Source organism: Triturus cristatus, chromosome 8 (genome assembly GCF_964204655.1).
Source record: "Triturus cristatus chromosome 8, aTriCri1.1, whole genome shotgun sequence".
In the NCBI taxonomy this organism is placed as follows: domain Eukaryota; kingdom Metazoa; phylum Chordata; class Amphibia; order Caudata; family Salamandridae; genus Triturus; species Triturus cristatus.
The window spans coordinates 1394521448-1394535173 of record NC_140591.1 but is presented as its reverse complement, the minus strand read 5'-3'; the positions used below and the strand labels follow the sequence as shown (position 1 = coordinate 1394535173).

At 42.0% G+C, this 13726-nt stretch overlaps 1 protein-coding gene across 1 annotated transcript in view; it reads right to left on the bottom strand.

The window, feature by feature from the left end:
• The window catches only part of URB1 (URB1 ribosome biogenesis factor), an 801240-nt gene that overhangs the window by 370930 nt on the left and 416584 nt on the right, over positions 1-13726 (bottom strand). Inside the window, exon 21 of the mRNA XM_085623119.1 lies at positions 8703-8882. Within this exon, the coding sequence (XP_085479245.1) occupies positions 8703-8882 (180 nt within the window). The remainder of the gene's footprint in view (positions 1-8702; positions 8883-13726) is intronic.

Here is a 13726-nt window from a genome sequence, read left to right as displayed (position 1 = left end):
ATGCAAAACTAACAAGTCTTGCATTTGAGACTTCTTGTGGTGCAGCACTGCTAAAGAATTAAAAAAAAGAAAGCCTTTGACAAGGCTACCCCCGTCATGGGCAGGGGCGGGGAGGAAAAGTAACGGATGAAAGAGCAACATGGAGTGAGTAGGGTAAACGGCAGGGATGAGAAAGCAGCAGGGGTGTATACAAGGGTGAGTGCAACATGGATGGATACAGGGAGAAGGGCATGGGCGACAGAGCATATGGAGTGTAAGGAGAGAAAAGTACACAAGTAAGGCAGCTGGAAAAAAAAACATGAACTCTCATGGACCTCTTAACCGAAAATAAATCAAAAGTGCTTGCAAAGCAAGAAGTGGAACCACAGAAGCCAGCCAATCAAGAGAGATCGTAAGGAGGCACTTCTCCATGGGAGGGCCAAACACAAGATTGACAAGCTAGGACACTAATAAGAAGTAGGCAAATGAGAGTGACAGGAAAGCAAACCAATGGTAAGCAATCTCATCAGCTCGTCAGAGCAGCCTCTCAGTGCATTCTAGCTGGACTTTCTTGCCTACAGATCTGGCTCTCACACTTCAACCCCTTAAAAAATACAGCACCTGCATTTTGCAACATAATGGAGTGTTACAGTGTCCAACAACATGTGGAAACTTGACATGCACTCAAACATCGCCTTCACTTGTTCTTTGCTTTGCCTTTCTTAGTGCTGTATCATGCAGAGACTGTTTAAGCTATTTTCGGCACTAAAAAAAACATACAGCTCTGTTTACATTGTGCTTATTTAGTCTTTTACTACTGCTTGGAAATGCTTGGTTAATCCACCGCCTTTAGAGGGCGTCCTTCATGTAGCAGAGCCATCTACTCCCGTTCCTTTAATGGATACCTTACAAGTTCCTGAAGCTGTCAGTAAACAATACCTAAACACTTAAAATACTTAAAATCCCTCCCAGTTGACCTTATCATGTCTGTGGATTGTCTCCAGTCCTGCTGAACAAGAACTAATGTGGGCCACAAAACTGGCAAAAAAAGTCTTCTATAATGAGGTGTTGCATATCGTGCACTCAGCAGAAGAATGGTACATTCCCAACACCAAAGTGTTTTTTATACCTACTTATATTTATTTAGCGGAAAAAAAAGCTGCAGAGAGGTTATGGATTGGATTTGTATCACAAGCTGTAGAAAGCTTTGCTGTAGATAACAAGATGTCACCAAAATAAGACGCTGCCATCGAAGATGAAAATCAGCCCTAATTTACCCTCATTGATATCTATAAAGTGACGAGGAACGCTTGTCTTGTTGTAGGTTAAGAGTGTGCCAATGAGAGCACACTCAAAAGGATCTTTCAGAGAAGAACTCTGAACTACTCATCAGTTGTGTATATATCCTGGGCTTCTCCCATGCACACTATCTTGCCCTATAAGTGAAACTTTTGTTGACTAAGGCACTGGAGTGCTCAAGCATAGGGAGATAAAACTATGGGGCCAGGATTAAACACCGGTTTATGATTTTACTAGAAATGGATACTGTGAATTTGCTTCTATAATTAATACCGTGGGACAAACTTTAAGGGTGAACAGAAGAACATGTGCTCTAGCATTCACATAATACATTTCAATGTTTGCATTGTTTACCTCATATATTCTCTGAAGTTGCTATTATCCTAAGGTTGCTACCTCATTCGAGCAAAGCCGAAAGCTTTCAATGTTTCCCTTTATTTGTCTAGCCATTACTTTACACCTCCAACCCACAAGCTGATCAACTATCTTTGCAGATGAGTTGGTCTAGAGGTAGCCTAGCAGCGAACAGATCGTTTACCTCTTTCTAGTGCCTATGAGAAGTACCTAATAGCTCTCTCTCACATGAAGATAATGTTTCTTTCTACAGTTACGCATCATGAGATAACATTCTATCCTAAAAAGCCTCCTCTATATTCATAAAACCCTGCATGAAAAGAAATTGGTAACTTACCTGTATCTTTAATTCCTAGCGCCGGATTCTGATCACATGCTTGAATCATATTCTGTCGTTAAAATGACCATAAGCATCAACAACAGTGTTTGGTTAGTATCACATCAACTTCATTTGAAAGAAGCCGAAGTTCGGCCAATAAGGTGGAAGCGCTGAGAGGTCCATACTCTCTGATTTTAAAAGCCATGCTGCCAAATTCGAGGGCGTTAAGTTTGGATGGAACAAGTGACCTTGCAGTTTGGTCAGCAGGTACGATTAGTAGATCAGCTTCTTGTGTGGTTTTACTGGCATCTGTAAAAGATCTGGGAACCACCTCTGCCTCGGTCACACAAGAAATATGAGGATCAGTAGTACCTGGGAATTCTTATTTTTTACGATGACTAATGGATTAGCGAAATCAAGTTTATTTAAATGGCACAGTTTATAAGTTTATCAATATGGCATTTCCCACAGAGTCTGGTTCCCACCACATGGAGGTGGAGGCGTTGCATTTTTTCTTTAGGGACAAGAGGTCTATTGTTGGACGACTCCATTCTGCAAAGATGCTTGGATATCATTATTTAAAACCCATCTCTGCTTAGATGCCACTGTTTAAAACCCATCTCTGATTGGTTTCTTTGTAGAATCTGCTGTGGAAATCTGCTTGGTCATTGGGCTCTCCTGGCATGTGGGCTGTATATATTGGCATAAATCTTAATAGAGCATGTGACTAAACATTGCTGAGCTAGCAGGGACAAACATCTCAACCTCACTCCTCCTTGTTTAAGTAGTGCATAGTTATTGTGGTATCTGCCTGAATTGTAATGTTTTCATCATCATAGGCCTTTTGAGCAAAATGGACTGCTCTGAGCTTCACGTAGTTGATGTGATTGTGCTTTCCCTTTTCAGCCATAGACCTTGAATAGAAATGTTGCCTTGTTGGGCTCCTCGGCAAAGATACATCTGTGACTATCATCTGCACAGGAGGTTCCTGTTGGAAGGACATGTCTTTCAGGAGATTTCTCCTTTTGCACCACCACAAGAGGCACTGTTGTTGTCAAAAGCTGAAGTGTGTTGTCCCAGTTGGCCTTCCATTGACACCACTGATTTTCCAGACATTGTGAAAGAGGACTAATATCCACTCTGGCAAATGGGACAATAAAAATGCAAGAGGCCATGGAATACACGAAGGAGGATATCTGATGAGCTGTTGGCCTGAGAGCTTTGAAGAGGAGTTGACACTTCTCCCATACTGATAATACTCTTTCCTCTGAAGGGAACTCTTTTCCTCATGCTGTGTCTATTGTTGCTCAAAGATAGAAAAGACCCTTTACTGAGGTTCTTACTGACTTTAAGGTTTATCTGCAGGCCAAAGTGGTGCAATAGCAATATTAATGACTGAAAGTCCTGTGACCTTTCAATTTATTGTGGGCTTTTAATAGGCAATCATACAATATGAATAGTCTAATATTCTCTGTCAATGGAGATGGGCTGCTACTACTGTCATGCACTTGGAACAAATACAGGGGGTGGACTTCAGACCAAAAGAAATGCACTGCATATTGGACATGTGAATTACCTACTACAAATTGAAGAAACTTTATGTCGCTTCGCTATAGGAGTGTTAAGTAGACATCCTGCAGGTCCACTGCACACATTCTATATCTGTTTGAGATGCTGAATAGTTTGATGGAGAGCTAGCACAATTCATTTTTGGAGCAAGAGATCTCACCCACCCCAAAAGGTGGAATGCTTCGTCATTGGACTAGCTCCTCATTGGGCTGGTGCTACAATGCCCAATTTGCCAGAGATCTGTTTTCTGTTGGCCGGCAATAAACGGGTTAGTGTAAAATGTGATTAAAATTAGCTAGAAATCCCTACAACCATTTTAGTTAGAAGGGTCAGTGTTAAGGGTTAAAAATAGAAACAGGGGAGAACATAAAGGGAATGTCATACTCCTGTATTCCCCTTACAGGTCGACACCTCTGGGACAATGGTGACCGGATAGGTGCAGGGATTTGGCCTCCATGAAAGCAACAAACAGCCATGAAAGGCTGCACCTCTCATGTGTCCTAAGTGGCCCTACCCTAGTGGGGTGAGTGCCGGAATGGATGGGAACAAATTTATTTGATAGGTACCGATATATACCGAAGTTCACAAGAGTGATAGTAATTTAACTATTGGTGCCACTATAAATACACAAGACGTGGCACCTTTAAATGTTGATTAGATAATAATCCGGCCCTGAAGAGTTGCCATTGATCTTTTAAGACAGTTTGGGCAAGAAACAGGTCGACCTCTAAAGGGAATACAGGAGTACATTTCCATCCACGAGCCGGACCGTTCAGTGTGTGGTTTCCCATGATCCACTTGGTCCTTCATACCTTGATCAGTGCTTTCTTACCATGTTTAAATGATCCCTTGACTATTTTGTTCTGTTACAATGATGACACTTAACTGGATCAACAAGCCCCTTGTTTAGCCTTGCACATACACGTGTCGCTTAGTAATATAGAAGTGGATGAGTCAGAACTTCTTGAAGTTGAACTTTAATAAAACAGTTATTGCTTACTGGAAGAGACAAACATCAGTGAGATGGATCTGGCCTTCCACCACTAGATCTGAAGGTGAATTCTTAAGACAAGAGAGGTTTTGGACCAAGAAATATCCTTTAATGCACAGACCAATGATGTGTCGACATTCTGTTTTTGTGTGATGTGTTAATGAGGAAAGCCTAAATGTTTAATGCTAGGAAACACAACACTAAGGTGATGGCATCATATACTCTGATGCAACTAGGCAATAGTATCTTATCTAGGTTTCCTTGCATATACCCTGGCCAAAGTACAGTGAGTGCAGAACTTTGAGGTTCACATTGTTTTGATGCTGAAGACACTCAAATACTTATTGGGTGCTTGTAAAACTCTGCACTGTTACCCTATTCACTTAAAATGTTGTTCAAGTGTCTGTGTTTAGTTCACAACAATGTTCTTTGTTTAGTAAATATTATTTCCCTCTACAGAAAGCATAGACCTCTTTGTTTTAGGGAGATGCTACTTCTTTGTCTCCCCATGTTGAGTATACTCAATTCATAGGAAGGTTGTTCCGTTTTTCTAAGATGGAAATGCTTGCAAACAGAGTCTGGGTACACTTAGTACCAACTGCCTTTCAGGAAAGCCCTAAAAATGTGTTCTCTCTTTTAAGCTCTATGTATTTGTAGATACAGTTGCCATTTCTGTTTTTCTTGTATTTCTCCAAGCATGGTTTCATTGTTCTGGGTTATGAACACAAAGAGGCCACTTCCTGTTGTATGTTATGCTGTGGACATGCGCACTTTGTACGTTAAAAAAGAAAGATCTGTTGTTTTTCACTACACAAATATGATTTTATCATTTTAAACATCCAGTACCTTATAAAAACACAAGCTAACACGGAGAGATTTACTGTCCTAGGACAACATGAGCTACTACACTTCTCCTTTGCCTGTGGGTTCAAGTGTTTCCGTATCTTACTCGCTCTATTATAAAATGCATGTACCTGTTGCACGTGTATAGTGATAAGGGAGCTTGGACAGAACTCGAGGTAAAGTAAAACATTTTTAAAACAAATGGAATGTTACTTTAGTTCTCGCAATTAAAAATTCACTTCATAGTAACTCTCTGTTAAAAAAATGTGTGGTTTACATTTTGTAAGAGAAAATGGTTGAGTGTTAATACTCAAGTAGGACTGCGGAATGGCTGTGTATTTCAATAGCAGTCACAAAACGTGCTAATTGCACTCTAGAAATAGAGTATTCAGGCTGGGATGAAAGAGTTGTACCGCACTTTGTGGCTGCTGTCTTGGATGGGTCATGCCAAACCACGAGTTCTGTTACCACTGGATACACAATAAACGTAGGTTCACAGTGCACTGCAAACGGTTTTTATAGCCTACTGCTTGACAAAATGAATTATGAAGATAAAAATACAGTAAGAAATACGTTCTTAGGAACGAAAACATAACATCTAATATTTTCTCATATTTTCCTGCAGTCAAATCCAATTTTAGTTAATTCTTTAAAAAAAAATGTTTTTAGTACTTTTTTGTCCACTGTGAAGGTAGATCATTTGCAGACCTCTGCTATAAGAGTATCTAGAAAGTGACAATAATACTCTCCCACAGTTCACTGGGATCTGAGGGACCTAAATGGCTAGTCAAAGACCTCAGAGATGAGAACTTTGAGGCTGCCGCCACACCAACATCAGTCTCTTGTAAATAAGCCAGAGACCGTTAAAGATAAGCAGGAGGGAGTAAACCACAACAGTGACATCTTCAGCCCTTCTTCATACTACACCACTATGCATGGAAAGCAGAGCAGCAGCGACACAGGCGTGCAACTTGGGCGTCCGCCACCTTCAACACAAATCCTTTGTAGTAAAATCTTTAACCATTCTTGGAGCTGATCCTTGGGGCACTCCACTAGCCATATCTCCCTCAACGAGATGAGCTAGGGCATCTTATCCCATTTAACCAGGGCCTTTCACTTTTTTCCAATCACCTGCAAGTCATTTTACATAGAGACTTCCCTACATTCAGTAATCTAGGAGTATACGACATCTGTTCACATTGTCACACCTATCTTCCAAGTTGCTAATTCCAGTATGATTGCTTTGTTAAATGAAGACTTGTCGCCACATCTCTTGGATAAACCTCTTGTTTAACCCACAGGCATATAAGCATGTTCAATGGTTATTAGTTTCCAAAAACAGTTTTTCAATTATCCAGATTTTTGGCAGACAGCCTGGACATGCTTTGGTCTTTCTTGCGCTTCTTTCATCAATCACTAAAACAGCTATAAAACAAACCATGTTCTTTTTATTGCTGGTCTTACTTTACAATAGCTTGGCCTTGCTTTGCCAACTTCTTTTCATGTCTATCACTGCTTTATTAAAGACACCTTCCTTAGCTCTGAAAAGGCTTGATTTACTTTTGCTGGCTTCTTTATGTTTATCTATCTTTTACATATCAATATCACCTCTCAAATGGGGCGAGAGGTTTAATACAAAAACATCACCCATATTTCGTTTTGTACAGGGCAAAAGCCAGAAATGACAAACAAAGACAAAAAGAGAGGCACTTTGTGGAAGCCTCCCTAGTTTGGATAAATCTAGCCAGTGTGTTGACTGTTCTTTAAAGCAGCCTTCTGCTAAGTTAAACCACTGCTTTATTATTTTTTTACACTATGGACTGTCTGTAGTCTTTATACATAGATCAGAAAAACGACATAAAAATCTGTGTCTTGTGTTGCTCCACGAATTCCTTAAGAACTCCAGGAAACATACTTCTATGTGAAGTTACTAACCAGATCGATCCGCTTTATAAACCAACACACAGTGAGTTTCACTAAAGGTGCCCAGTTTTAAAGAGTTAGGACTAAGGAGGTCTACTTCAAGGTAAAATGTGGAATATTCTGCACCACCAATATCTTTGTCTGAAGAGAACCAATCCAGTGACAAGTGTTTATTTATCTCAATCAGAAATGGGTAGGCTATCTCTGCCAGGGGGTGGTTCTGTGCTTTAGAACCTAACAATTATCAAAAGATACCTCCTTATGTAGAAAAAGAGAGTCCTCAGATGTTTAAAGTTAGCTAGCTGTTCAGCTTCAATAGGGGTATAGTGCAGTGGTTCTTAACCTTTTGACTTTTATGGACCCCTCTTAATCATTACTAGAATCCGGGGACCCCAGCCTAAGCATTTTTTATGATTTGAACAGCAATATACAAAAAATAAAGAAATAAACGTTCATCGAATAAATACACAAATGATTAAAAAGAGATTTAATGGCCAAACAAAAACATTATTATTTTTTTTTTTAATTTTAATGTGAATGAGTTTTTCAACAGAAGCCACTGATCATCAATACTTTATTCTGTAGGATGCACTTGTACTGCTATCATTAATCACTCTGAGGATACTTTCATAATTTTTAGTCTCCAATTTCAAATCCCTTCGCATTTACAGAATATTTTAAAATGTTCAATTTGACAGTTTTCTTCTTGATATTCACTTTAACCCCTTCGGTGCCACGCCCTTTCCCCCTCCTGTGCCGGGCGTTTCCCACGCGGGTGGGTTTCATGACGAGATAGTCTCGTCATGGGCACAGCGCGACCGTGCTCCATGACAAGACTATCTCGTCATGGGCAGAGAAGAGGTTAATAATCTGTTAATATTACTCAATTTCCTAAGAAGTCGCAGACTCCCTGAATAGGCTTTGTAGGGTCCCAGACCACAGGTTAAGAACCACTGGTATAGAGATTTCTTGGCATGTGTCAGCAATGAAAAGACGTTTGCAGAGCCCCATAATCACAGAATACTGCTCAAAGAACCTACTGAAGTAGACAACTTCAGGAGCAATACATATCACAAAACATGTGGCTTCCGGCAGTAGTTTCCTTTTGATCTAAACTCCTGCAATGAAGGAAAAACCTCCAATACATTTTTACAAATGAGCTTTACCAGAGCCAAGCCTGTTGCTACACCTCAATTCTCTAAGACACTTGGATTCATCACATAGCTCCTTAGTGTGAAACTCAATCAGAAGTGAAATCTTTGAAAGTACTTAAGTTCTGGCCCAGTTACTGAATAGACAAGTACCCAGGATATACTACTAGGCTGTAAGAAGATTCAGGCACTCTAACTAGTAGTATAAAGAAGAAGCTTCCTGATTCGAACAACTCCAAACATTTGTGCAAAGAAAAAAAGGAGACTATTTTACCTCATTCTTTGTAGGTTCCTCTGTGGTGAAAGACTCTGGGTCCAGAAATAGGTCTGTTTCTGCCAGAGATTCAACAGGCATTTGTTCGTTAGAAATGTTCACCTGATCCAGCCTAAAGATTAGTGAATAAAGTAGGTCCATGAAAAGGGTGACTAAGGCCGAACCGGGACCCCGGCTGAGCTGTTAAAAACATAATAGAAAATAGGTGTCATTATTAATTGTTAAAAGCTCCAATGGCATGCATAAGAAATGATTTCAATATTAAATTCATACACAGTATGTAACACAACTTTTTCCTGCTTTGTGAAAGATGGCAAATCTTTTACAAGTGACTACTGGCCAACTTAAAAAGTACAACTTAAATATGGCAGAACACACTAGGGTTAAGGGCGGTAAACAGTGTGCATATGTTAAATTCAAAACTATGACAAAACAGAAGCAGGCAAGAACTATGAGAAAGCCAAATGGTTTGTATTAAAGCACAACGAGGCAAGAATTTGCAGGCAGATGGCAAGCTCTCCACATAAGACAATTATAACTTTATAGGTGTGCACCTAGAGTGGTGTATGAAGGAAACAAACCAATGATGGCAAAACAAAATTCACAGCATAAGCCCCCTGTCCTGACGATTTTACCAAGCTAATGTGTTGGAGCTAGGGTACGAGTGGCGTATTTTTCTTTTTCTCTTGCTATTTGTTACCTACCTTGCTCCTGCTGCCCTGGCCTGTGTCTTATGGTGTGCCACGAGGCTTCAGACACCATGGGGTAGTGTCATGTGTGGTCCCGTGCTGCTTCAGCGCTTGCTCTGGAGCGCAAGGTGACACAGAGGCAGCTCTTCCAGGGAGGAAGAGGCAGCAACACACCACTCAGGTGCGTGATACATACGCAAGGAACAAGGCCGTGCCTGGATGATCTGGATGGTGGTTGGTTGCCACGGGACCATGTCAACTGCCAGACCTTACCCCAGAGTGCTGGTGGGGGACCATCCAACACTGGCAACACAGGAGGTGTTATTGCCCTGGCCCTAGACGGACTTGTTGGTTTGTAGGATTCTAAAGTAAGTCAGATGTTCAGGTTGAATATGCCTGTCAGGCTGGCGTCGTGGGCAGAAGTTGGAGGTCAAGTCACTAAAAGTTCTTCTAAGGCTTTTGGACTGGGAAAGTCAGACAACCAATACCATTTAAGGTCATCTGGGGCCTGAACAGAGTGGCTGACATTCCTGAAGGACCCATGTAGAGGAACAAGAGGTAACTAGGAACACCTCTGTAACAAAACACTGAAGGTGAATAAAAGGAGGACCATAGGTAGAGGCATTAACGGAGACCAGGATGTTGGCACACAGATCTCCCAAACAAAACCCCAGCTTCTTACGCCCTCAGTAAAGTCCTTTTTCAGGGTGACGAAGGATTTACCGGTACTAGAAGGGGACGGTGGGTCGGATCCACAACTATCAGGCACAGGAGGGGAAAGCCCCCCTCTTACGGTCTTTTTCATCAACATTTACATCCCCATGCACACAGGATAGGACATGGAGTTTGTCACCTCAGGTACTTATTCAGCAGGAAGATCAAGGAATGTATTGGGAGAAGGCTCTGAAGGAAATACTGCTGGGCCGGACCACGAGAGAGTCTAGTATAGGAGGATGGGCTTGAGAGTTTGAGTCCCAATGGTGTTGTAGGGTCTGGCTTGCGCTGTTCAGAGAACATAAAAGATCTCGACCCTGGTACCTCGCTAAAGCAATAAATACTAAAGCCCTTGGCCTTTTAGGTGCATTTGAGCTGGACTCTTTGATTAGCTCAAATAAGCCATTAAGTGTCTTTGAGCCTGAGGCCTGAGTAAACAACTGAGTGAACTCAGCAAGGAGGATCTGGAGTCAATACTAAAAGCAATAGCTGAAGAGCTCAAGAACAGGTTTGTAAATACAGAAAGTAATCGTGGTAAATGTGAGAGTCTTGAGTACAACTCAATGATCTAGCAGCAAGAACCGCGGCCCTATAGGTCTCAGTAGCACAGAATAAAATTCTGGCAATTTAGCTGCTTTAAAAGCCCACGATATGGTGATCCAAGGAAAGTTTGAGAGGCTCGAAAATCAGGCTATTAATAACAATATAAAAATAAAAATTCTGATTCCCCTGAAGGCACGGAGGGCACAGACAAAATCATGTGTGATTACACTTATCCAGATTGGTCTTCTCAAAGCTGAGGTGACTGAGAAGATTTGTGATCAGGCCTCAGACATTCAGTGCACAGGGATCCTTACAGATTGAACCAGACAGGAAGTATCCAAGGAAAATCTTGGTACACCTTCACACTTGTGCTGTGAAAGAGGAGAGTCTGAAGCATTTAGATTTACGACTTCAGGTGTACAATCAGGTCAGACCTGTGTCATAAGACAGAAGAGAGGCGTTGGACTCTTGGAAAAAACATGGTGGAGATACAGGATCTTGAGGCCAGTCCACAGATAAAGTTCCCAGCCTTTCTGTAGGTGATGTGGGAAAATAACATGCATTTATTCTGCTTAGAGTATGAAGCTGGTGTTTTGATTCAGAACACAAGGAAAAATTAGTCTGATACAGAGAGCGTTATAAGATGTAATGCAAAGTACCACCAGCCCAAATGTTAGATGTTAGATTCAGGGAGACACAAGATGGAGGGAACATCCAAAATGGCATGAAATGGCTCTAGGAGGGAGAAAGGGTTGAGCACGTTGGGTGGGAAACAAATAGTAGTAAACAACAAAAAACATTTTGTCCTCATTTACTAGGTTTGCAAAGTGTTAGGGGGCATGGACCTTGTGGGAACTATGTCTGGGTTGACTGGTATGGCTAAACACCTGGTAAACAATGTTTGGAATGTTAACAGAAAGGGGGATAGGAGGAAATTGAGATTTTGGAAGCAAGTGGTGTACATGTAATTTTTATTTTACAGGAAATACATCTCACAGAGTCTGAGTCACCTCACGCAATAAAGGGCCCATGATTTGATCTGTACCTCTCAAGTAGGGAGTAGGGAGGATGCCCTGTTAAGGAGAAATGCAAATAGAAAGATTCTAGTGGAAGATGTGCGATTGTTAAACAGCAAATAGAGCAAAATTTGTACGCCTAAACAATATGATCTGTGTATAAAGTCATTTCTTTACAAAACATTTTGAGTCCAATGCTTTAATTTTGTGAGGTGTGGGGAGATTTTAACACTCTGTTAAACAGAAGATCGATCATTCTACTAGTAGGACACGTTGCAATTCCCCATAGATGACTGCCTGTTTAAAACAAGCATTGGTATAGCCAATAGTTCTCGCCTTTGGGACCTTATAAGTATTTAGCCAGAGCTAGTGCCACTGTTTTTAAGGTATGTTGTAGAGCAATGTAGCTGCTGTGTTCAATACTGTAAAGTTTGTGCACTTTATATGAGGACTAGTTACATTACACAAGGACACTTTAATGAGCCTTATGCACGTCAAAAGGATACTGGGAAAGGTTGCGTGCGGTGGCCAGTGTTAATCTTTTTTTTGCAGATTTATATAGCGGAAACTCAACCCGAAGGTTTTGGAGCGCTTTTCATGACCACTAGTTACGTTACACAAGGACACTTTAATGAGCCTGTGCACGTCAAAAGGATTCTGGGAATGGTTGCGTGCAGTGGCCACATACCCGCTGTCAGCTGGCTGCTGGGGCAGAGATAACCAAGCTTGCATAGCATAATAATGTAAATGTGGGGCACTACAGGAGACGAACATGTGGCTGGACAAGGCGTAAAGCGGTTTATGTTATGAGCATAGCTTCAGGGCGCTGTAGCAGTTTCAGTCTGAGGGTCCGCTCCGTGCGGCTCTAGGGTTGTTACTGGCGCAGTCAGGCTGCCTGATGTAGCCTCATTTGGCTGGGAAAGCTTGATTTGTTTACTGTTTTCTAGTGGTTAATGTGTAAAATAAAGGCCTCTTCCTGGCACCGAGCGTCCTTGTGTACTGCATGCATAGGCTGAGTGTACCAAGGAACTTTGCCTTTTATTGCTCACCGGCACAGTGATGGTTTGTGACGTCACCAAACAATTATGTAGCTTTAATGCAGTGATGTATTGTATTGTATTGTTTTGGTAGAGCGCAAACAGCTGCCCCAGCAATGAGGCGTCCCGGCGCTAGAAGAAACCGCAAAAACCCAGGCCTGAGCGAAATAAGATGAAGGGAATTAGGAAAGAGGGAATAGATGCGTCTTAATTGCTTTCCGGAACGCCAAAAGACTTTCTATGGAGCGGATGTATTGCGGCAGACTGTTCCATAGTTTGGCTCCAAGGACCCTAAAGGAGCTGCCGCCCATGCGGCAGAGTTTTATGCGCGGAACGCACAGGAGGTTTTGGTTGGAGGAACGCAGGTTACGTGTCGGGACGTAGGGGGTGAGGAGTGGTCGAAGCAGTGGAGGGGTATCCAGTTTGATGATTTTAAAGGTAATAATGAGGGTCTTGAATTTAATTCTGGAGTCCACAGGTAGCCAGTGTAGTTTTTGGATGGTCGCTCTGGCTGAATATCTGCGGGGGAGGCCGACTAGCATTCTAGCCGCAGAGTTTTGCACGCGTTGGAGTCGTGATATCTCTCCTTTGTTGGCGCCAAGGAGGAGTACATTTGCGTAGTCAAGACGCGAAAGGATGGTAGCCTGAATAATAAGTTGGCGAGTCTTGGCGTTAAAGAAGCCTAGTATGTGGCTGAGACTCCTCAGCAGGCCAATACAGGTGCCAGCAACTTTTTTGGTGTGGGCCTGAAAGTTGAGTGAGGAATCCATCCAAACTCCAAGGTTTTTAACTAGGGATTTGGGAGGTGGGATGGTGCCTAGGAAGGACGGCCACCAGTGCTCATTCCAGAGGCTGGTGTTTTTGCCAAGGAGTAGCACTTCTGTTTTACCAGCATTGAGCTGTAAACAGTTATCTGTCATCCATTGGGCTACTGCGGAGAGACCGTTTTTAAAACTGGAGGAGGCGATGGAAGGGCCTTCTGTAAGAGCGATGGCCAGTTGTGTGTCGTCGGCGTACGACACCAA